At 49.3% G+C, this 25,570-nt stretch overlaps 1 protein-coding gene across 22 annotated transcripts in view; it reads left to right on the top strand.

Annotated features, from left to right (window-relative positions):
* The window catches only part of LOC119965371 (teneurin-2-like), a 3,273,255-nt gene that overhangs the window by 3,006,771 nt on the left and 240,914 nt on the right, over positions 1-25,570 (top strand). For all 22 annotated transcript variants that reach the window (XM_038796070.1, XM_038796068.1, XM_038796065.1 and 19 more), the window contains one exon: positions 4,505-4,743. In XM_038796070.1, coding sequence (XP_038651998.1) covers positions 4,505-4,743 — 239 coding nt within the window. The remainder of the gene's footprint in view (positions 1-4,504; positions 4,744-25,570) is intronic.

The following is a 25,570-nucleotide window of genomic DNA, read 5'->3' as shown; positions in this document are numbered from 1 at the left end:
TTCTCCCCATGTTTGCATGCGTTTCCTCCAGGTGCAGATTAGGTTGGGTTACGGGGATAGGGCAAGAAAGTAGGCCTAGGTAGTGTGTCCTTTCATTGGGTTGGTGAAGACTCGATGGGCTGAATGGCCTCCTTCTGCACTGTGAGAATCGATGATTCCATGAGTAACATAGCTTTGACAAAGGGTCATCTGGATTCGAAACGTTAGCTCTTTTCTCTCCCTACACGTGCTGCCAGATGTGCTGAGATTTTCCAGCACTTTCTCATTGCTATGAGTAACATGACTAGTTCCTGAGAATAAGGATCTAAGTATAAGCAGATTGATACCAGTCAACACCATTAGAAATGTGAAGACTGAGGGAAACATGATCCAGGTTTCTAAAATGCAAAAACATAATCTTGTTTTGACAGGTAGCAGATAAATAGACACTAATGTGTTACAAGCAAGGCAATGACATGGAAGTTATTTTTTCATGAAGGGTCAGGAAGGTGCAACAAATTTCAGGCAAAAAGCTATTAATATTGACTTGATGCAAAAGGAAACATTATTATTGGGCAATTGATGGGATTGATTATAGGATATTTATTGAATAATCCATGTGAGGGTAAAGAACATGTCGTTCTGTACCATGAAAGATAAGCTGTAAAAAAAAACAGCCAGGCAGCATTGAACAGTGATCTGACAATGTTTTGGATTTTTAATTATTCCTTTACAGACAAAATTTTGTGGAATTTTATTTTGAGATTAAACGAAGAGGATGGAGTCCATGCTGGGGGAGGCTGTGTAGAATCTATGAACAGAATGGGCTTAATGGATGACAAAGCATTGTCGTTCTTTCTGGTGCTCTGTGCGATGAAGCTCAGACTTGTCAGTGGTGAACCAATAGCTCAGGCTTATGTGCTCAAAGCCAAAATGTCTTTGATTTTAATGCTAGGTCAATCAATCTAGAAATATTAACTTGTTCTAGGATTCCCTGGCATCTTGTGTGTACATAATGGCAGAGAACCCACGACTAATGTTTGACACAAACAAAATCTGTCAGTATCATGATTTCCAGGTTTTTTTAACACCATGTTGAAGCAAGCAGCCAACTCGTCTTGAAGGGATATCATTCTGAGGAGGCAAAATATTCAAAAGAGCCTCACATCACAGCCGCAAATGCAGTGACACCGTGCAAAATTAACACAAAAACATGCTCTCAGTACATGTGACCTTGTCTCATTATATGTTGATCAATGGAAGCAGAATGTTTAACTTGTGAGTTTGCCAGGTACTGGTGGCTGATGTGTTGAACTCCAGTTTCCGAATTGTTGAACAAGCTCTTAATCTCAATTGGCTATGTAGTGAACAGCCCACCTTCCACATTTTCACATGGACTCGTGAAAAAGCAAGATGTTGGCCAATACATAGTCGACAGCAAATATTATCAACAAAATCATTTCTTATAAATCGGGGGCTCGATTATCCACTGCCGCCTCTGGTGGCGGAGTTCCCGATACAGCAGAGAATCCACTGTCATTAAAAACGGGATTAGCACCCTTCCGATGCTTCCGTTCTCTGCTGCTGGCAGCTTCAAGGTTCATGCCCCACCCAAGCAGGAGGATGCAGATAGGTCAGATTCACCCATTTGCATCTTATCATGGGCTGGGCGCCGGATTCTCCAAAACTGCGTGATTCTCCAGTCCTCTGGGCTGGGATTCACGTGGGCGAGAATTGATGCAGGTATTTCTCAGCTTGACCCTAGTGCTGCGGTCTTACCATGAGCCAAGGGGTAACTCTTTAAGGGAGTTGCTCCCAAAATCCACCAGAGGGTTCCCCTCCTCCCCCACAATTCAAATCCTGTCCATCCCACCCCTACCAGAGCCTCCCCCATAAAACAGACCCCCATCAGAGACTCCCATAAAGGGTGACCTCACCAGAGACACTCGCATAAGAGTGACCCCATCAGAGATCCCCATTACTGAGACCCCCCACCAGAAACCTCCTCATCAGATTGATCCCTATCAGAACCACCCCCATTACAGAGACCCCCACCAGAAACCCACATTCCAGAGACCCCTGCCTAGAATCCCCCCATCACAGAGATGCCTGCCTGGAAGTCCCCCTTAAAGAGACCCCTGCCTGGAAACTAGAGATCAGTCGAGACAGTGAAAAAGAACACTACTTTAAAACTCACTTGTGCCCTGCATCTGCCAACTCAGGCAGGGAAAGCAGCACCTCTAAATTCCTAGAAATGGAAAACCACATCAACTGGGTTTAAACCTCCTCAGATCTTTCAACTGCAAGGCTTTCATTTACATGAATGGGAATTGTTTTTACTAGGATGTGATTGACAGTTTACATACAGGCAGCTCTCTGGATTGTTTAATTTCACTTCCCTTCACGCTTGAGTGGATCTCAAGTAACCTGCTGTGAAACAAACTCCAATGTTTATAAACATCTAGCTATGGCTAACAAATCTTGGTAGACATCAAAGGCAGTTAAGTGCTTTCTGCATGGAAGTGAGAACACTTAACTGTGTTTCATGTGGTCCAAGAACTGCCAATCATAGCTAGATGTTGATAAACACTATGTCAGCTTCACAGCAGACTACTTGAGATCCACTCACGCATAAAGGGAAGTGAAATTAAACAACCCAGAGAGCTGGCTGTGTGTAAGCTGTCAATCAAAGATCTGACGGGGTTTTAACTCATCAGATGTGAATCCCTTTCTAAGATTTTACAGATGGGGCTTTCTCTGCTTGAGACTTCAGGTGTAGGGCACAGGTGAGATATAAAGCAGTGACTTTTTTCATTGTCTCTATCTGGACTACTCTTTAGCTTCCAGGCAGGGGTCTTTTTAATGGGGGGCTTCCAGGCAGGGGTCCCTGTAATGGAGGGCTTCTAGGCAGCGATCTCTGTAATGGGAGGGGGGATTCTGTTGGGGGTCGCTGTTATGAGGGGGTTTCCGGTGCGGATCTTTCTTATGGGGGGGGTTTCTGGTGGGCGTTCAGTAATGGGGGTCTCTGGTGGGGGGTCGTGGGGTGTCAGATAACCCTCATACTGTGGTGGAGGGTGGAGTGACACAGAAGATCCAGTGGTGGGATTAGGAAGTGGAATTGGATGGTGGGGTGGGGAAGGGCCCAGTCGCCGGACTTCGCTATCGGTCCACCTGCTCAAAATGGCAACCCAATAGCGGGATTCGCAAGGAAATCCCTCGCAACCTCCGCGATGCATAAATTTGCATGGCAAGGGATAGTGAATCGTCTCTGGATTCTCACTCCCAGTGCAAGCACAAACCTGAGACGATTCATCCCTGGGGAGAGAACATAGTCTCCCAAAAGGAAAATTCAGACCCAGATTAATGTTACTCTCTTTGGGAGCGCGGAAATAGGAGTAGACCACTTAGATCTGTGGTACTCTGCCATTCATTCAGATCATGACTGTGTGTATCTTAGCTACATCTAGCTACCTTACCTTGAATCTGTTGCCCTTAACACCCTGACCCAACAAAAATGTATCAATCTCTATCACCTCTAGTTTACAGGTGTGAGATTGGCTGGCACGAGCAAGAGCTTGCTTTTGCTTGAGCTGGCTGTGTAAATACCCAGAAACAATTGCGTGCCATTACAAGTTCTGAGCAAGATGTTGAACGCAACTCTCTGCCCAGTGAATTCAAATCCTGCTGTCTTTGTGCTGTTGCCCAACAGTGTGCAATAAGAACCACCATTCTCTGTGCAGAAATCAAATGAAGTGCACACCAGTGGCATTACAGCTACATTTGCTGTGAGTGGATATGTTCTCGTTAACTATTGGAAGGAGATTTTCTCTGTCCGCTGGGTGAAAACGTGAACCTGTTCACAGCTGCCAGCTTTGTGAATTTGCTGCAATGTGCATAGGAGGAAATCTTGGCCCGTGGGAGTAAAAATACCAAATGATAATATTATGATTTTCAAACTCAAGCTCTCCGCCCGCTTCTTTTCTGAAAAGGAGCTCTTGATTTGCCAGATTGAGACAAAAGGCACAGTGAAATTTAGTACCAAAAAAAGCAGAAAGTGTAATTATTAAAAAATTGAAGAAGATACAAATCTTGGACCCTCTTCTGACTAACCAGACGGTAGCATTGTGATAAGCACAATTGCTTCACAGCTCCAGGGTCCCAGGTTCGATTCCCAGCTTGGATCACTGTGCGGAGTCTGCACATTCTCCCCGTGTGTGTGTGGGTTTCCTCCGGGTGCTCCGGTTTCCTCCCACAGTCCAAAGATGTGCAGGTTAGGTGGATTGTCCATGCTAAATTGCCCTTAATGTCCAAAATTGCCCTTAGTGGTGGGTGGGGTTACTGGGTTATGGGGATAGGGTGGAGGTGTGGGCTTGGGTAGGGTGCTCTTTCCAAGAGCCGGTGCAGACTTGATGGGCTGAATGGCCTCCTTCTGCGCTGTATATTTGATAAATTCTATAAAATACAAAAGTGCTTTTAGTCCCATGGGTATGCCGCACTCTAAGCTTCTTTTCTTTCTCTCTTTCAGGCACTTTCTTTTTAAGACCTCTTCTGGGACAACACCTCTCTTCAGTACATCCACGCCGGGTTATCCTTTAACCTCTGGTACTGTCTACTCTCCACCACCACGGCTTTTACCTAGAAGCACCTTCTCCCGAAATGCTTTTAAACTTAAGAAGCCATCGAAGTACTGTAGCTGGAAATGTGCTGCCTTGTGTGCTATCGCTGCCTCTGTGGTACTGGCTATACTCCTGGCATATTTCATAGGTGTGTATCTCTGATTTAACACTGGCGTGATTTGTATAGAAGTGCAATTGTGTTTTTTGCACTGAATTATCAATCAGTCCCACTGTTTGAAAAATTCATAGCATTGATCCTAACCGTGGCTCCTATCTCAGGCAGGGTATAAGGGAGGGGTGTGGTCTGCTGGGAGAGGGGAACATGAGCGGGGGGGAGAAAAGGGCCCCAAGCTGAAGGCAAAGAGCTTGCCCAGAAGGAGAAAAGAACAATCGAAAGGCTGATCGACCAGGCTACTGTCTGGCAGCTCCTCGAGGCTGGTTGTGGAAAATCACCAGCTGAGAACTGGTGGCAGGTGGCTTGCCTGGTTCCCTGCCAAGTAATGCTTTATGAAGAGGAGAAAATATGTAAACAGAAAAGGGGAATAAAAACATTTTCTTTATGCCTCTCTAGAATCCAAGTTCATGCAATTGATACAGGTCCATTTGAAATCCTTGAACAGCAAATCCTCTAAAATGTTTTTGCTTTTAACGATTTAATTCCTCCTTGCTGCTCACAAACAATGACCAGATTGAAGTTCAAAGCATCTCGGGCTGAATTTTTTGTTTGGGAGACTATGTTCTCCCCCCAGAGGAGAATTGCAACCAATTTATGATCCCCCTGGCAGTGCAAATCGGGATGCAATTCCCTATCCCTTGCCATGCAAATTCATGCCTGACGAGGAATACAAAGGAATCCCGCTATCGGGCTGCCAATTTGAGCAGGCGACCCAATAACGAAACAACACCCCCCCCCCCGCCCCGACTTCAAATCAGCGCCGAACATCCCCCTCCACCTCACCGCAAAGCAGCTTCCCACCCCCGAATTGCCTGGGTGCCCCCCTTCCCCCAAATACTGGGGCGAACCAACCCACCCCCCCACAGGGACCGCCTAATGAGTGAGACCCCCCAGTGACCCCCTAATGAGTGAGACCCCTCTAGGGACTCCTGCAATAGGGAGACCCTCCCAGGGACCCCTATAATAGGGAAAACACCCTTAGGGACACCTGCAATAGGGAGACCCCCCCCCCCCCCACCCCTTAGGGACTCACTAACCAAAGAGGGAACCCACAGAGACCTCCTAACTAAAGAGATCCCACACAGGCACCCCCTAACTAAAGGGAATGCCTCCCCACAGAACCCGCCCCTCCCCACAGAAAAGAGACCCCTGTCTGGAGGCTAGAGAGCAGTCCAGACCCTAATTGGTAAAATCCTGGGCGTGATTCTCCCAACCCTGGGCCGGGCTGGAGAACCTCGCGACCGAGCCGCGCCGCCCCAACACTGGCACGTGATGCTCCGCAGAGCGTAGAATCGGTGCCAGCATGGTTGGCACCGTGCCAGTCGGGGGTCGCTCTAGGCTGCTGGTCCGCCAATTCTCGGGCCGTCGTGAAAACGGCGAGTCCCGCTGGCGCCGTCCACACCTGCTCTCAGCCGGCGGGGACTCAGCGTGGAAGGGTCAGGTGGCGGTCTGTGGTGGAGGAGGGGGGCTCCGACTCCGGGGGGCCTCCGATGTGGCCTGGCCCAGATCGGAGCCCACCAATCGGCCGTCTGGCCTCTCTGGCTGGGAGACTTATTTCCTACGTGCCGGCCCTGTAGTCCTGCGCCATGTTGCATTGGGGCCAGCGTGTTGAAGGAAGCCAATGCGCATGCGCATTGGCGCCGGTGCCACTACGCATGCGCGGATCCCTGGGCGACCAGTTCGCACTGGATCGGCAGCTAGAGCGGCGTGAACTGCTCCAGCGCCATGCTGGCCCCCTATAGGGACCAGAATTAGTCCTGGGAAAGGCCCATTCACACTGTCATAAAACGTGACGGTGTTTATGATGGCGTGGCCACTCTGCCGTGGGATGAGAGAATCCCACCCCCCATGTTTACAAACATTAATCACAGATGTAAGTGTCTTCCAAGCACTAAGTACATTCCAATCACTCAAATGTGTGATTGCAATGCACATATCAGAAGAGTCATTTATCCATGAAGGGAGATGAATGAAGCAAGGCTGCAGCGGTTTATGGAAGCTGTCAATCAGAGCCGACTAGAGGAATGGGTATGTGGAGCTTCCAGGTAACTGGTACAGCTGTAATTCTTTTTCACTGCCCTGGACTGCTCTCCAGCTTTTCTTGCGGGGTGGGGGGGGGGGAGGGTCTTTTTGGGCAGTCCCTTTAGTTAGGGAGACTCTTTGGGAGGTTCCTTCAGTTGGAGAGTCCCAGGGGGTCCCTTTAGTTAGGGGGTCTCTGTGGGGGGTGGGGGGGGGGGATCCCTGTGGGGGTTCCTTCAATTTGGGACTCCTGGGGGGATGCCTTTAGTTAGGGGGTCTCTGTGGGATGTTCCTTCAGTTCGGGGGTCTCTGTGGGGGGTCCCTGTGGGGGTCCTTCAGTTAGGAAATCCTGGGGGGATGCCTTTAGTTAGGGGGTCTCAGTGGAGGGTCCCTGTGGGGGGTTCCTTCATCTAGGGAGCCCTGGGGGGGGGGGGGGTGCCTCTAGTTAGGGGGTCTCTGGGAGAGGTTCCTTCAGTTAGGGAGTCCTGGGGGGTCCCTTTAGTTACAGGGTCTTGGCAGGGGTCTCTCTAGTCAGTGGTCCCCAGGAGGGGTCCCTTTAGTTATGGGTCTCTGTGTGGGGTCCCTCCAGTTACGGGGTCCCGATGGGCAGTTTCTTCAGCAAGGGGTCCTGGGGGGGAAGGGGGATCTTCCTATTCATGGGAACCTGGAGGGTTCTCCCTATTCATAGGATCCCTGGCAGGACCTCCCTGTTAAAGATGCCCCTGGGGGGGGGGGGGGGGGGGGAGGTGGTATGAATTGGGGGTTGAGGTCCAGTAGAGGTGGGGTGGGCAGATAGTGCATTGTAGGAGGGGAAGGTGACCCTCGGATGGACTCTAGGGGCAAATGCCCTGAGGTATTACCCCTTTGGCCCACTACGCCAGGGCCACGCTGGTGGAGACCACACGTAATCCGCGCCCACATGTTTCCCGGCCCTGGGAACCGGAGAGTCACGGAGGGTTAAAGTATAGAGTGCCGGGCCCACAAAATGGATGCAAATGGATCATTAAGATAATTTGCATTAATTTACCTCCTCCCACAGACGCGCAGTCGCGGACCTTATCAAGGTAGCAGTGGGGGATGGGTGGTTCGGAGCATCACGATCGGGTCAGGGCCCGAGTCTCCATCTCATTGGGAAACATAATCCGGGCATCACAGCACGGAGAAACCAGCCCCTTTACTTTCAAACTCACATTGGAGTTATTTAAATGACAACATCAATGTGGATAAGTGCAAATTACTTTTAAACTATTTGACAAAGTGTGATAAATTACATTTTCGACCTGTTTAGTGGGACTGATTGATGATTCCTGTAATTTCAAAGCAATGACAAATTTTAACAGCACTTTGTGTCTCGTGTGTAAGGGAAAGCCAGCATTGTTGTGGACAGTTGTCTGCCACAAGCAAATTTTGGCCATCCAAAATAATTGTTAAAATGTGCTAGCAACAAGTTCATTGGGAGGTTATCTCGTCTCCTATGTACATCAGGAATGAAGAGTTTTATAAACAGCTATTATTATGAAATTGTTTGGTGAAATGATGGATTCCCAGTATTAATTGATCAACGGAGTGACATTTTCTTGCAGGTTCACTTCTTGGGCAGGATTCTCTGACCGCCCGCCGGGTCGGAGAATCGCCGGGGGGCAGCATGGATTCCACCCCGACGCCGGCTGCCGAATTCTGCAGCGCCTGTTTTTGGTCGGGGGCGGGGATTGCGCCACGCCGGTCGGGGGCCGTTGGCAGTGCCCCCCCCCCCCCCGGCGATTCTCCGGGTCCTGATGGGCCGAGCGGCCAGTCCTGCCGGCGTGGATTAGACAAGATCCACACCAGCGGGACCTGGCTTTGAGGGCGGCCTGCGGAGTCCTCGGGGGCGCGTGGGGGGGGGATCCGGCCCCGCGGGGGGGGCCCCACTGTGGCCTCACCCGCGATCTGGGCCCACCGATCTGCGGGCAGGCCTTTGCCGTGGGGGCACTCTTTCTCTCCGCGCCGGCCTGTATAAAGCTCCGCGATGGCCGGCGGAGCTGTATACAGGCCAGCGCGGAGAAGAAACCCTCTGCGCGCGCGCAGGAAACATGCCAGTGGTTCTGCGTATGCGCCAGAACACGCTGGCGCTCCAGCACATGCGCCAACTCGCGCGGCCGGCGGAGGCCCTTCAGCGCTGGTGGATTCCGCACCTTCCGGGCAGCCTGACGCCGAAGTGGTTCACGCCAGTCTTTGGCCCCTGGTACGGCCCGCCCGCTGATTGCTGGAGAATCCCGCCCCTTGTCTGTCAGCTCAGTGACACATTTTGGGCCGGAAACCTCATCATGTGCTTTTTGTGTACTGTTGTTAGACTGTTGTTCCATCACAACAAAAATCATTGAACGTTTTTTCAAGATGGTAAATAAATTCCCACAGTCAGTGTGTTAAATGAATGAAATTAAGTGAAAACAGGACCCAGTCAAGTGGCAAAAAACGACACATGCAGTGGTTTCATTTAAATGTTAAGATATCTTCTCAGTCAGATCTATCAAAACCACAAAGTATCAGTTTCCACCACCACCACCACAGTTAGCCTTAAGCAGCATCATTCATCGTATATTGCTTTGGTGCAAATATTCCAGGAGGCACGGAGTGAAAGGCCAAACTGGTTTATTTTAACCTGAAAAGGACTTTAGTATGCTGTGAGTACAGGAACCCTGCCGGAGTTTTTCTATTGTTGCATGTGAGGTTGTGGAGGACATACGATGTACTCCGAACCATTTTGAGTGACCATCAACCGTAATGAGGAACAGCGATCCCAAGAAAAGGCCAGCAAAGTCCACATGCACTCACTCATACCAATGGTCTTCCTGGCCATTCCCAGGGGTGAAAAGAGGGCAAAGGTGGGAGTTTCTTGTTTCACCTGGCACAAGGAGCATTGTTTCACCAGATTCACGATGTCTGTGTGGGGCCTGGGCCACACAGACGTAGCTCCTGGTGAGCATTTCCATCTTGGATACCCCACGATATCCATTGGGTAATTCTGTCCAGTTTGGGCACTGACCTGGGCGATGAATGACTACTTGGGTCCACACAGGATGACGCCATCTTCTACACTCAGTTCTTATCATTTAGTAAGGACGGGCTTCATGTCATCTGTGGGGTGTGCTCGGATTCTGCCATTGAGGATCATGTGCCGCAGTTTTGCCAGAGTGGCGTCCTTCTGGGTCCATGCTTTAAATCTGCTTCACAGATACTGGCAAAGTGTCCAGGACGTTCCAAGGTCTTGATGACATCTTCCAATGCCAACAGAGAGGCCAAGTTTCTTGGCAGCGGGATGTGACGCAGGGCATCCGCGTTGGCAATGTGTATTCCTGGGTGGTGCCTGAGAGAGTTTTGGTCACAATAATGCCCAGTGTTGGATCCAAGCCGAGGTGATGGGGAATCACATTATCTTCTTTGTAAAGGCTCAGCAGGGGGTTATGTCTGTTACAATTGTGAAATGTCGGCCGAAAGCATTTGGGTGGAATTTCTTCGCCCCAAAAATATTAGCCAGTCCTTTTCTTTGGTCTGAGAAGAGCATCTTTCCGCATCCGCCAAGCTTCTGGATGCAAATGCTACAGATCTCTCTGTATTAACATCCCATCGATGGGAAGAGTGTGCCCCTACTCCATATCAAGAGCCATCACTTCTTGACACAAGTTCTGTCTTGTTTGATGACAGTTACTGCTCCTTCACCTTTGTGAAGGCTTCATCCTTTGGCACCTACCACAACCACTTCTGCTGATTTTTTAACTGTGTGTGCAGGGGTGACAATAAAGTGACCAAGTTTGGGATAAATTTCTCTTAGTAGTTTATGAGGCCTAGGAAGGGTTTTAATTCTGTTGTATTTCATGGGGTCGGTGCCTCTTTGATGGTGTTAACATTATCCTCCATGGGGTGTAGGTCTTTTTTATCAATTCGGTACACTAGGTGGATCACTTCGACTGCCTGGAACACACATTTTTCTCATTTGAGACGGACTCCTGTGTCAGACGATCATCTCAAAACCTTCTCCAGGTTTTCTAGGTGCTCTTTTTCCATGGTTCCTGAGATTAGCATGTTGTCTAAGTATGCTGCCACCCTTAGGTAGCCCTCGGAGAAAGTTCTCTATTATGCGCTGAAAAATGGCACGTGTGGACAAGACTCTGAAGGGTAGGCATGTATATTCATATAAGCCCTCAGGGGTGTTAATCATCATGTATTTCCTGGATGACTCATCTAATTCCAGCTAGAGGTAGGGATGGCTCATATATAGTTGGGTGAAGGTTTGACCCCCTGCCATTTTGGCATTTAAATCTTCTTTGAGTGACATGGGGTACCATTCTAAACGTGAGGCTTTATTTAGTTTATCGTTCCTGCACAGGTGGATCGACCTGTCGGGCTTGAGGACGGGGATTACTGGTGCAGCCCACACTGTGAACTGCACTGGTTGTATTACGACAAGGCTCTCTAAACGCTCAAGTTAGGTCTCTACTTTGGTAAATAATGCGTATGCGACAGAGCGTGCCCTGAAATATTTGGGTAGGGCACCGGGGTCCATATAAATCTCTGCCTTTGCTCCATTTATTCTACCAAGGCCTTCTTGGAATACCTCGGGTATTTGCCAATGACCTCACACAATCCACCTGCCATCCTTTGGAGCCAGTGGGTCCTGGTTCTCAAAAAACTATGAGTGGGAGTCAAGCCGTCTGCTGCCCATAGGTAACTGTGATCATAGTGATCCCCATAATCTTTGAAGGTTCCCCTGCACGTGTGGCCACCGTGCTCCTGGTGTCACACAGGTCCCGGGACAAGATGACCATCTGTTCCCTGATGATGAAGACAGCAGCTCCTGTATCCACCTCAATTAGTAGGGAATGCTGTTGACCAAGAGTTATTGGGATAACCTTAGTGGTGACGATGCAGTTTAGTTGCATTGTTTTTGTCCTCAAAGGGCTGATAGACTTGCAAGGCCATGGCACGAGGTGGCTTTGTCTCCAACCTGGGCGGTGTGTATACTGCTGAATCTGGCAGCTCTGCCTGAGCCGTGATTTGGCCACATTTACATCAGTCTTGCGGCTGAAACTTGTAGTCTTCCGGGTACTTGTAGAATTATCTGGCCACCTTTTGAGATGCCAGGACGTCATGGCTGAATTTTGAGTTGGTGGTGGGTGATGTACATGAGAACCTTCACTGGGAATGCTGGCTTTTCTGTATAAGGGTCCTCCACCACTCCCCTCCCCTCCCCCCTCCCCAGCCTGAGAACGCGACTGTCCATCATCCCTTGGAGTTCTTGAACCCCTTTCACGGTGTTCTCCAAGCATAGTGAAAATTCCATCATCCTTTTGAGGTCTCGGGTGGGTTCTGCCGCCAATCCTTTTTGCATCACGACATTATTGATCCCACACATCAGCTAGTCATATGCCATTTCAGTCGGGGTGGGTCAAACTCGCAGCATTCGGCCTGCTTCCTTAATAAAGCCAGGAATTCTGTCACAGGTTCCTCAGGGATCCTCCCTGTCGTGTTGAATCGGTAATGCTGGAGGATTACAGACGGTTTGGGGTCATGATGGCTCTTTACTAGATCCACCAGCTCAGTGAACATATTTTTTGTTTCTTTTTGGGGTTTTTTTAATATATTTAGAGCGCACAATTATTTTTTTTCCCAATTAAGGGGCAATTTAGCGTGGCCAATCCACCTAACCTGCACAACTTTGGGTTGTGGGGGTGTAAACCATGCAGATACAGGGAGAATGTGCAAACTCCACACGGACAGTGACCCAGGGCCGGGATTTGAACCCGGGTCCTCAGCGCCGAGGGAAAAGTGATAACCACTGCAGGATAAGTTAAACTCTTAATAATGCTGAACATCATATGCTGTCAAAAGGATTACTTTATGCCTGTCTTCCCCTTCTATGCTGCTGGCGCGGAAGAAGTGGCACATGCGTTCAGCATAGTGGGACCAGTCCTCCACATCAGGCTTGAGCTTCCCAAAAAGGGGCATTTCCTGATTTTTCTTTTTGCTTTATTTCTTATCGGAGTTGTCACCGCCGAGTTTTGAAAAATCTCCTCAGGATCCTGTGCTTGATCCTCGTCACCAATGTAATAATTCCTGGAGGCGTGGACTGAAAGGGCAAACTGGTTTATTTTAAACTGAAAATTAAGGTGAGACTGCAGCACTCAAAACAAAGATCCCAGCCCAGGATTATCGGCAACTGCTGGCCTGGGTCTGGGAGCTACATTAAAAGAACAAAGAAACTGGCAAGTTATGCTACAGTTATAAAGAACCGGCCCTCCAGGCCTGTACTGGTCATGACACAAACCTTGGCCAAAGCCCTCAGCCGTTGTGCCATATCCCTCTATACCCATCCTATTTATGTATTTGTCAAGATGCCTTTTGAACGCCGTTAATGTATCTGCTTCCACAACCTCCCCTGGCAACGCATTCCAGGCACTCACCACCCGCTGTGTAAAAAAACCTGCCTCACACATCTCCTTTAAGCTTTGCCCCACAGACCTTAAACCTATGCTCCCTGGTGCCTGACCCCTCCACCCTAGGGAAGAGTGCGTGCCCATCCACTCTAACCATGCCCCTCATAATCTTGTAGACCTCTATCAGGTCACCCCTCAACCTCCGTCGTTCTAATGAAAACAATCCGAGTCTATTCAGCCTCTCCACATAGCTAATACCGTCCAGACCAGGCAACATCCTGGTAAACCTCCTCTGCACCCTCTCCAAAGCCTCCACATCCTTCTGGTAGTGTGGCGACCAGAATTGTGTGCAATATTCTAAGTGCCGCCTGACCAAGGTTCTATACAACTGTAGCATGACTTGCCGGTTTTTATACTCGATCAATTCAATGAAGGCAAGCCTTCCGTATGCTTTCTTGACTACCCTGTCCACTTGTGTTGCCACCTTCAAAGATCTGTGGACCTTCATGCCCAGATCTCTCTGACTTTCTATATTCCTAAGAGTTTTGCCATTTACAGTATATTTCTCCTCTATGTTAGACCTCCCAAAATGCAATGCCAAATGTTGGACCTACCAAAAATGCCAACGAGCTCCAGCTCTGCCCACTCACTACAGAAACACATATTATACGAACCCTATGGGGAAATCAATCAGCTATTCCCCCCGTGGTCCTCATGAGGGTGATCACATTTGGAGACTTAACTTTCTATCTCCCCGCATTTAACTAATACCTGGCTCTTGAGACAGGATGAAAGGAAACAAGTGAACATACCCATAAACGGAGTTTCACAATGGCCTGGAAAGAAGTCAACTTCTGCTGACAAAAAATTGGCGACTGCTTTTCTTCATAGCTTGCTTTCGAGCTGAGCTTTTCCAATGATGCCGGAATTACAGAGCCAACATAAAACTGCAGCCTTTAAATCAAACTAAATGTACTTTGGTGGGCAAAATTGCAAATTACTTAAGAATCTGTTAAATTCCTCCTGCCTGCCCTAAAACCACAATAAGAGGCTCCTGAATAGGCACTAACGCAGCATGCTGCTTGCTGTAGTGCTGCCATTGATAGAATCATCATGCTCCAGTCTATTCATAACACAGCATGACCAGGCTGAACGTTGGTGAGTCGATTTGATTTTGCCCAACCCCTCCAAAGAAAAAAACAAAATGAAAGTATCGTTCCCAATTTCATTTGCAGCATCCAACTCGCATTTTTCTCAACCCTTGCCTTGAGCCAGAAACATACGTTCGGCTTGCCCAGAGCAGGACTGAGCCGCAAGCAACAGAATGGTGCGTGCAGGACTGCTGTCTTTGTCAACAGAGGCAGACTCAATGTGCAGTGCAGTCATATTTTTGCAATTGGCAATCGGGTTTGACACTACAGATTTTTTTTAAATCAGAGTATTAATCCATGCAGATCCTCCGTAGTGACCAGCATTTGTGTTTCTAGAGTCGGCTGCAGATCGCCATTCCAGCCTGCCCGTTACAAAACCGGTCCCCATTTAAAAAATGCAGCTTGCAGATGAATCTTTTCCAAGTCACCATTATTCTCTGAGTAAATCATCTGAGGCTCTTATGAGATTACAGCCTACAGCTCACTCCCAGCAATTAATTATTCTGCATATAAAATGCCTGAGCCCTGCAGCTGGTAACAGTTTATTCAATAAATCAACAACTCCAAAGGATTAAAGGACGGGACAAATCAAAATTCCTGACGTAACGATGAAGGCCTCTGATAACAGGAATGTTGAGAGAGGCATCTTGTGCCAAATTAACATATAAAAATCAGAGGACATGATTGGAATCTGAAGAGTCTCAACCAGGCTTCAGAAATAACTTCTTCACGCTTGGAGTTTTTGATTTATGGAATAGGCTGGCACCTAGTGTAGTAAGTGCTGACTTAGTTGAAGTATTCAAAAGGGAATTGGGTCAATTACTGATTCAGCGGAAAGTGAAAATATATGGGTACATGCTGAAAAAGATGAAAAATGATCGAATCTGATGCTGAAGCCAGATGTGGCTAACAGTGAATTGGATGGTGTAAAAGGCGAGTTCTATTTCCCAACTCCCTATGTTCCTGTGTTATATTACTGCATCATAAAATTTGAGTGTTTAGACTTTGAAGCACTAAACTGGCTGACAGGCAATTAGTCAGAAGATGTCACTACCTTGTAAATGGTACCACGTTTAATGTACTTAAAGATGAAGTAATCTTCTGAAGTTTCCCTTTCAACGAGGCGTGCGTATAGTTGGAATTTTATCAAAGGTACCTTACCTTTGTACGAACCACCTTCAAATAGAAAACAAAGTATTTTATTTTTTACGTGTTTTGCATGAAAACTGTGAAAAGAAAATGAAGTATTTAGAATCTGCTCATGGCACAGGGAGAGTGGGGCCTGACCTGTGAATTGCTAAGTTACAACATATTCCAATGCCTTGCGTATGGTGAGTTATTGAACCATACTGAACATGAAAGTCCAGCATTTAGTATCTTGCCTGGGGTGTTTTATTCAATCCCAATCAGGCCAACAACCAAGCACCACAAGTTACTCCAGTGGGTAATGTGGCTGAAGCAGGGAAATTTTGGTTCCCATAACTGCCCCTGCAATAATTTGGTCTCAGTTACTGGGGCCCCATGGCTAAATAGACTACTGACACCGAAGCATGGAACTTTGCAGAGTGGGAAGGACTCCTCATGTAGTCCCTGGCTCTCTGAGACTGCATCTGCACTATAGATGGGACAGCCCTTTCCAGAAGGCCGAAACCTGTCCAGACGGCAGCTGGTCCCTGGGGTCAGGCCGTCCTTCAACCGTTTGCCCCCTCGGGTGTTCCTACCTCCACCTGATGTATCATAACATGTCTGTGGTGCACACCAGATAGTGCCACAGGAGCCTCGGGTGACTGTCTGTGTGCAGTTTGCATGTCCTCCATGTGCCTGCGGGGGTTTCTTCCAGTGCTCCAGTTTCCTCCCACCATCTAAAGAAGTGCAGTTTCAGTGTATTGACCAAGCTAAATTGACTCTTAGTGTCCAAAATTGTGGAGGTTAGGTTACAGGAATAGGGCAGGGTGGGCGGGGGAGTGGACCTGGGGTAGAGTGCTCTTTTGGCGGGTTGGTGTAGACTCGATGGGCCGAATGGCCTCCTTCTGCACTGTACGGATTCTATGATTCTATGGAAGACTATTTTGAACCGGAGACATCAAATAACCCTCAGTCACTTACCAGATACTCACCAAATAACTAGCTTCTTCCCCTGTACCACAGTAAGACCACTGCTTGAAGACTGAGAAAGTTGGAAAGCAAAACAGCACCTTGTTCCCTTCAATACCCAATTCCCAGCACTCTATTCTAAGTTGCACTTCTTGCATTAAACCTTCACAAAAGCAACTCTTTCCCCATCCGCTGAATTCTCACTTTGAGCCAAATTCCCAAATATACTCATTCGGCTTCTATCTCACTCAGGTCAAACTCTCGCCTCACTGACTGTACGCCTCTTGCTGACCAAATGTCAACCTTTCCTTCTCAAATAGTTACAGGATCCAAAAAGAAATGTTGGATCTCTCAACCTATAGGAAGGGAACAAACATGATTTTAAAATAAGAAGACATGGCAAAGAGAGACCAATTGAAATTGACAGTGAAAGCAGCAAGCCTTTCCACACTGTGACAGCCAGCCCTTGCTTTGAGAGTTGCCGCTGATTACACCGTGATCCAGTGATTATTCTTCTCCAGTTTGCGAATCAGGATGTAGATCTGATTTTCAATGATAACCTATTCACAGTAGTTGTGCCCACCACCTATAGCGTTGCCGTCCTGCATTTCTATGTGCCATCCTCAAAAGTGCTTGCACTTACAGTCTTGGACTTACAGTCTTTTGAAAGATCCTCTCCTCCTGCCAGTTAACAGAAGAATTGGCTGCTTTAATTGAAGTGGGTTGATGCATCCCTAAAATAGGGGAGAGAGGACTTTCACAAAAATTCAGTAGCTTTCCTTGTGTTACTTTTATGCAGCAATTTCAGGACCTTGGAGATTTATTGCACAGCAGTTATTTCTGCTTATACATCACCTTTAACATAGTCAACTGCGTGGCTTCTGTCTTTCTTAGCCCTCAGGGTCTGTCACAATAAACCTTTCGCTCTCCAGTCCCCAAGACTGGCACAATTTGATCACTGACACTAGAGAGTTCATTTCTTGGACAGCAATGACTCCAATGCCATAATTACAGCTGGCATCAGGAAGGCACCATTTCAGTTAGCAAAAATATTCATCCCACTCCCCACTGCTCCCCCCACCCTGCCCTGCCACTTTGAGACCCACTTGAAATAGCAGGTCTGACAGCCATTTGTTTCCCCCCCCCCCCCCTCCCACTCCGCACTCCCCAAAATGTTACCAGGTTTCAAAATACTGTTGAATCAATAATTGGAGGATTTGGCTCGACCAGCAGTTAGACAATAAATATCGCTGTAAATAAGACTGGTTCAATAAGTCACGGGTGACAAGGCCTGGAGTGAGTTATGGCCAGCTCCACAATAGGAGGTATTTATCACAGCGCACTGCTGGCCCTGGCAAAATCTATTTTTACCATGCGTTTAAAAATGTAATTCATAAATAATTTGATGCTTCATGTCAATTTAAGTGTGGCAGGCTGCAAAAAAAAATTGCTTTCAGGCTGCACAAAGAGTGTAAATACTGCATGAGTTAATGGAGGGACTGGGAAGGAAAGGTTCCTTTTACCCAGTGGAAGCAGTTGAGAGTACCCACAGCAACTGTGTTTTTAAATCTATTTTAATTCAAACACACTTAAGCACATTAACTTAGCATAAAATAAACATAGTGCATACAGTTTCTTCAATTTTTCCACCTTTTAAACCCCAACCACAACCCCCGCCCCACCCCGTCTAACATCATCTTGACCCCCAACAAGCTCTCAATCACCGCCTCCCAAAAGATACCCAACTTTGTGCACACCCAGAACATGTGAATGTGGTTCGCTGGCCCCCTCTCTCACAGCTCGCACACATCTTCTACTCCTGGGAAAAACCCACTTATGCGGGTCCGAGCCATATGGACTGTATGTACCACCGCAAACTGCAAAAGGCTCATCCGCGCACAAATAAAGGTTGAGTTGATTCAATGCATTCAAGGGCCGTCCTATTCTCACCCAACCACTTACAGGCACCCCCAATCATCCCCCCTCCCCCCCCCCCCCCCCCCCCCACTCGTCCAGAACCAGCAACTTCTCCAACAGCGTATACTCCGGCAATCGAGGAAATGAGGGCAATTCCTTCCGCACAATGCACTGCACCTGACAGTATCTGAGCTCACTTCCCCTCGGTAACTCCAACCGCTTTCGCACTTCCTCTGACCCTGCAGTTACCCTCTACAAACAGGTCTATACCCCCTCTATCCCTTCCTCCAACCACCTCTCTTACACCCCCCCCCCGGTTCTTACATAATGGGGTCAATATAGAAACATATGCCCCAATTTGAATTGCCTCCTCAACTGATTCCAAACCTTAACTGAAGACTCCACCACCGGACTGCTCGGGGCCAACGCCAGGGCTCTCAAACCCGTCCTCCTACAAGGGTCCTCCTCCAGCCGGACTCAATCCAGACCCCACCCCCACCTCCCTCTACCACCGTCTCATCACCTAGCATTCGCTGCCCAATAATGTGCCCAACAATAATAATGTGGCAGGTTTGGGAATGCAAGCTCCCCCCCCCCCCCCCCCCCCCCACCATTCCCACTCCCGCACAAAGCCCTGCCAGCCTTCGGTGTCTTGCCTGCCTGAACTCTGCGATCAGTTTATCCACCCTCTGGAAAAAAAGTCTTGGGAAGGATTGAAATATATCCCTCAACAGATATATTTCAACACATCCACCTTTATCACCTGTACCCTCCCTGCTAGTATCAAATGCAGCGTGTGCCATCGTTTTAAATCTCCTCTAATTCCCTCTACCAGACCATCAAGTTCCACTTGTGCATCGTAGCCCAGTCATGCACCCCCTGAATCCCTAGATACCAAAATCTAACACGAACCACCTTAGCGGCAGGGCCCCCAAGTTCACCAGGAAGATCTCACTTTTCCCAACATTCAATTTATACCCAGAAAAAACTCCAAATTGCCCCAACAAGTCCATGATTCTCCCCATACTTTCCAATGGATTTGCCACATAGAATAAATCATCGGTGTGTAAAGATACCCTGTGCTCTCCACCCGCCCTCACAAGCCCCTGTCACTCATTTGAACCTCGGAGCGCAATCGCCAAAGGGCTCAATCTGCAATGCAAACAACAATGGCGACAATGGCCATCCCTGCCTTGCCCCCCTATATAGCCCAAAATACTCCGAATTTGTCTCGTTCGTTCTCACACTCGCCATAGGGACACGTATAATAGCCATACCGAAGCCACGATCTTCGGCCCAAATCTAAACCTTCCAAGGATCTCGAACAAGTATCGCCATCCATCCGGTCAAAAGCCTTCTCCGCATCCATAAATACGGTCACCTCAGGCCTCCCTTTCAATAGCCTCCTAATATTACTGGAGAGCTTCCGCACTTTCACAAATCCCGTCTGTATCTCCGAGACCACATCCAGCACACACCCCTCCAATCACCTCACCAACAGTTTGGCCAATGTCAAGTCCGTGTTCAACAGCAAGATGGGTCTGTATGACGTGCACTTAATTGGATCCTTGTTCATTTTCGGGATCAGCGAAATAGGCGCCTGCACCACCGGCAACTCTCCCCTCTCCATCGCCTCATTGAACATACTCCAAAAGATGCAGGGCCAACTCCGCTGAAAACTGCTTATAAAATTCTGGCAGAAAACCATCAGGCCCAGGCACCTTCCCCAACTGCATCATACCCACACACTCCATTACCTCCCGCAACCTCAGTGGCTCCTCCAATGCCTACCACTTATCCTCTTCCACCTCCGGGAACATTGACCCATCCAAGAACCGCCCCATATCTGCCCCCCCCCCCCCTGTCGGCTCTGTAAGGCCCTCGGTAAAGGCCTCCGACACCTCATTTATTTTCTCCGGCTCTGTTACCACCTCTCCCACACAGCCCTCACCTACACAATTTCCATTGCCGCTGCCTGCCACCTCAGCTGTTGGGCAAGTAGGTAACTAGCCTTCTCCCCATATTCATACTGCCCCTAGCCGGCGTAGCTGACCCACCGCCTCCCCCATTGTCAACCGATCAAATTTCCCCTGCAGTTTCTTTCTTTCTGGGAGCAGCTCCTTAGTCAGGGCCATCGAGTACCTCCAATCCACCTCTATAATATCTTCCAGCAACCTCTGCCTCCCTCCCTCTCTCTGTGGGCCACCTTAAATGCCTCCCAGAACATGGCTGCAGAGGTCTTCCCTTTTGATTGAGCTCAACGTAGTTCTTGTCAGTGCCACCTTATCACAGAACTCATTATCCACCAATGGCACTGAATCCATACTCCACACCGATCTCTGATCCCCCCCCCGACCTGAACCTCGCATCCAAATAATGTAATATACCTCCATGGGCCCACCTCCCATCTGATCTATGAATGTCCCTAACTCCCTTGCCATCCCCAACCTAACCAGTGACTTGGGACTTGGTCTATTCACCCTAGGCTCCAGCACGCAATTAAAGTCCCCATCCATGGTCAATCGGTGAGAATCCAAATCTGGGATACACCCTAACAACTTCTTCATAAAGTCCACATTGTCCCAGTTGGGCACATACTCATTCACTAACACGAACCCCACTGTTCATACCCCACTTGCAACCCACTCACCGGCCCCTGGGTCTCGCACCTCCTTGATAGCACAGACACCGTCTTCTAGCTAAACAAGATCATGACACCCCCCCTTGACTTCGAATCAAAACCCAAGTGGGAACGTTTGCCCCATCTAACCCTTCTACAGCCACACATGATCTTTCAGCCGTAACTGTGTCTCCTGCAAGAAAATCACTTCTGCTTTCAGACTGTTTAGGTGCACGAACACCCGGGACTGACTGATTAGACCATTTAACCCACGTACATTCCATGTTACCATCTTCACCAGGGGTTTCTGCCGTCCCCCTCTACTAAGGCCCACCATCATCACCTACCCCAGACCCTGATCAGACCTCCATCACCTCACCAGTCTGGGCCCACCAAAGATGGCTGCCCCCTCCATCCGCACCCAAACACAACCAACTTACCAACTGCATTGCCAAGCCACTCCCCTTGCCTTCCCCACCCCTGCCTCAACTCTCCCCCCTCCCACCCCACTCAGTCTAACCACCGCTGCCCCCGTCCCCACTCTGCTTCTGTTCGCTAGCATCTTCTGCTAACATGGCGACTCCCACCTGGAGGCCCAGTGAGCAGCACGGTAGCACAGTGGGTTGCGTTGTCCGTTCACAGCACCAGAGTCCCAGGTTCGATTCCCAGCATGGGTCACTGCCTGTGCGGAGTCTGCACGTTCTCCCCCGTGTCTGCGTGGGTTTCCTCCGGGTGCTCCGGTTTCCTCCCACAAGTCCCAAATTACGTGCTGGTAGGTGAATTGGACATTCTGAATTCTCCCTCTGTGTACCGGAACAGCCGCTGGAATGTGGTGACTGGGGGCTTTTCTCAGTAACTTCATTGCAGTGTTAATGTCAGCCTACTTGTGACAATAAAGATTATAATAAATAAAGACAAAGGATCCCACCTACACCTTCTCCCCCATTCCACTTGCAACGCCACATCTCCTCTTCAACCCATCCAACGTCCCCTCCTTCCATGTCCCCATGCCCACAGCACATCGTCCACAAACGCCCATAACAATAAAACAACCACTAAAGAAGCCCCCATACACAAATAATCATAGAATCATAGGGTGGGATTCTCCGTAGCCCAACGCCAAAATCAGGAATGGTGATCGGGCAGAGAATGACTTCCGACGTCAGAATTGGGGCAGGTGCCGGTTTGACACCGGTTCGTGATGCTCCGCCCCCTCCAAATTGGCAACATCGGAATGTGCACTGCGCGCAGTCGCAACGCTGTAGGCGCGTCATCAGCCGGCCCATCAGCGATGCTCCTCCTCCGATAGCCCGGATTCCCAACGGCACGGGCCACGTGTAGTCCCAGCAGTCATGAGCCTGGTGTGCCGCCATGCGGACAGTGTCCAACGGCACCACACTCGGCTGTGATCCGTGCCGCTGGCCGGGGGTGGCTTCGGCTCGGGCTGTGGGGAGTGGTGGCACATGGCCAGGGGGTGCACTGTGGGATTGAGGTGGGCATGTACACAGTGCAGCATGGCCGGCTCCACGTTTTCCAGCTCACCTGGTGCTTGTGTGGGGTTGTAGGCGCGTGTGGCTGCAGCTTGTCAGCCCTGCCCATGCGCGTCCGGGACCCAGCAATTCTCCGGCCGTTTTCCACGCAATCCATGGGTGTTTCACGCTAGCCCCTGACCAGTACCGGAATAGGTGATGCTTTGCACCGATTTTCTCGTCGCAAAACACCACGGATCCTTCGTTGGTGCTGGCACTTAGCTGCATGAGCAGGGAATTCAGCCCATAGACTTTATAGTTCAGAAAGTGGCCATTCGGCCCGAGTCTGCACCGGCCCTTGGAAAGAGCACCCAACTTAAGCCCACGTCCCAACCTTATCCCTGTAACCCAGTAACCCCACCTAACCTTTTGGGCACTAGGGGGCAATTGAGCATGGCCAATCTACTTAACCTGCACATCTTTGAACTGTGGTAGGAAACAGAGCAACCGCATGAAACCCACACAGACACGGGGAGAAAGTGCAAACTCCACACAGACAGTCGGTCCTTGAAATTCACCCAAAGTCTAGCTGGGTACAGTACCCCAAACCGGATTTTGCTCCGAAAGTGCACTGCCTTAGCCTTATTAAACCACATCTGCCTCTTGGTCGGCACCAATGTCCTGGTAGATCCGGATCTGATCTCCTTCCCAGTTGCAGTCCTGACTTGCCTTGGCCCACCTCAGTATCTTTTCTTTCTCCTGGAACTTGTGCACGATCACCGCCCGCGGTGCCCCTCCAGCCCTGAGATTCTGCCTCAAGGACCTGTGGGCACAGTCCAACTCCGGGGCCTTGTCGAAACCCCTGTCCTGCACCAACGTCGCAAACATCTTTACGATGAAGCCCATGGAACTCGTTCCCTCCACTCCCTCCGGCAGGCCCACGACACAAAGATTTTGCTGCCGAGACCGATTCTCTTGATCATCCACCCTCGCACGCAGCACCTTACAAGCCTCACCCAGGAGCAGCTATTCTTTTTTTTTATAAATTTAGATTACCCAATTATTCTGTCTTCAGTGACACAATTCAATCACTCTGGTCCAACATCACCTTTTCCACCTCTTGGATCATCATTCCTTGTGCCTCCAGGCGCTTCTCCACCTGATCCAAGGACCCACAAGGAGGTGCTACAGCCCCTTCAATCACACTCGCCCAATCTCCTTTCATTGCTGCCGAAATTCTTCTTCAATAATGCTTATCAGCTGCTCCACCAGCAGTGTGGCAGCTGACCATGACCTTTCGCCCTCCACAACCTTTCCCACTGGTGCTGTGCCATAAATGTCCTCCAATTCCTGAGCCAGGGCTCTCACCGTCTTTAACCAGGTTTGATACCCCGTTATCATTCCAATCCCGGGGGAGAAACAATCACCCTCCACTCTCCCCAAACTAATGTCCTCATCGTGCAATTCTTTTAAAATGACAGTGGTAGTGCCCAGTGATACAGAACACGCCACCGATCCGATTGTTTAGGGGGTCCAAAATTAATGACATTCAAAATTTTTATGAACTTTAATTTTTAGTCTCCCACCGTAGCCTTGGCTTGACCGTTTTGAAAGACTGCTTTAGTATCGGGGCGCATTTGAGAGAAAACACAGCATGTTCTCCAGAAAGCGCCCCCTCCCCTCCCCCACTGGTTACATCTGCATCCCCAACTTTATTCACCCCACCATTGATAGCCATGTCTCCAGCTGTCTCGGCCCTAACCTCAGAATTCTCTTCCCCAAACCTCTCTCCTTCTCCACCACTCGCTCGACCTAAAAAACCCAAGCTTTTTGATCAAGCTTTTTCTCACGTGTCCTCATGTTTCCTATGGTTTGGCACAGTCCTGGGAAATGCCCTGTGACATTTTACTGTGTTTCAGGTGCCATATAAATGCAGGCCGTTTCGTCGGTACATTATATTTGTTATCCATTCGTTCTGCACCCTTTTTCTCTTTCTACCTCGGAGTGTTCGGCTTTGTAAATACATAAACATTCTAACTTAAAAACTGTGTTTATTTTCAATTTTCAGAGTAAACATTAGGACAAGGGCCGCTGCAATATCTGATCAAACGTGAAGTTGAGGCTATAATCACATGATTGGAATTTACTGATGCAATGTTAGAGACCAAGGCAGCAGAAACGATAAAAGAGATTGAGGTTAATTGTATATCTCCGTTTATATCCAATTCAGCAGGGACGAGAAATACTTCGCTATCCAGCACACTTGACAGATTTCTGTGGCAACAGGGATATTCTCTCAGGTGGGGCAGCACTGAGAGGGCTTGAAGCTCACCAGCAGAAAAGGTTCCTTGCATATCGGTAGCGCCAATTTGATCTTTCCCCCCCCCCCTCACTTTCAGGCCCTGCCAGCGCTAGTTTGAGCACCCTCCCCCGCCCCCCCCCAACCTTGTGGAGGCCCCTAGGAACCTCCACCCACCCACCCTCTACCTGGCAAGGATCCACTCCCCCTCACCCCCACGGGCCTGATTCTTGGCAGTGCTAACCTGGCACCTGGACATCCTGGCACTGCCGGACTGGCACATTGGCAGTGCCACCCAGGCTACCTGGCATTGCCAGCCTGTCACCATGACAGTGGCATCCGAGCACCCCGGCAGTGCCAGCTTGGCACTGCCAGAATGCCTGGGTGACACTACCAGTGTGCCAGGCTGACAGTCCCAAGGTGCCAGGGGGAGAGCCAGGATGCCTCCTGCCCTTTCCCCAACAACCCAAGGGTCTACAATGGCCTGGATGCCCCCCACCCCCAAGTGCCATCATGACGGTCCACGTTTGTGTGGGCCAGTACTAAACAGCACCCTGGTGAGGTTGTCCAGGTGCAGCCGGTGAGTCTCAGGCACCGGGTGAATCCCACGTCCGGGTATTTAAATGAGCTGTAAGGCTAATTTAAATTTTCAGATCTGGATCTCGTTCAGCGACGGTGAGATCCAAATCCCACCGCGTGGAGCGAGTCGGGTGACTCGTGATCGGTTCATGACCTGGCACCCTGGCAGTGCCAAGGTGCATAGGTGGCACTGCCAGCTGGCAGGGGCACTGCCAGGTTGGACCTGCCAAAGTGCCAAGCTG

Source organism: Scyliorhinus canicula, chromosome 4 (genome assembly GCF_902713615.1).
Source record: "Scyliorhinus canicula chromosome 4, sScyCan1.1, whole genome shotgun sequence".
Classification (NCBI taxonomy): domain Eukaryota; kingdom Metazoa; phylum Chordata; class Chondrichthyes; order Carcharhiniformes; family Scyliorhinidae; genus Scyliorhinus; species Scyliorhinus canicula.
The sequence above is the reverse complement of the archived record's forward strand: the minus strand, read 5'-3'. Positions and strand labels throughout refer to the sequence as shown.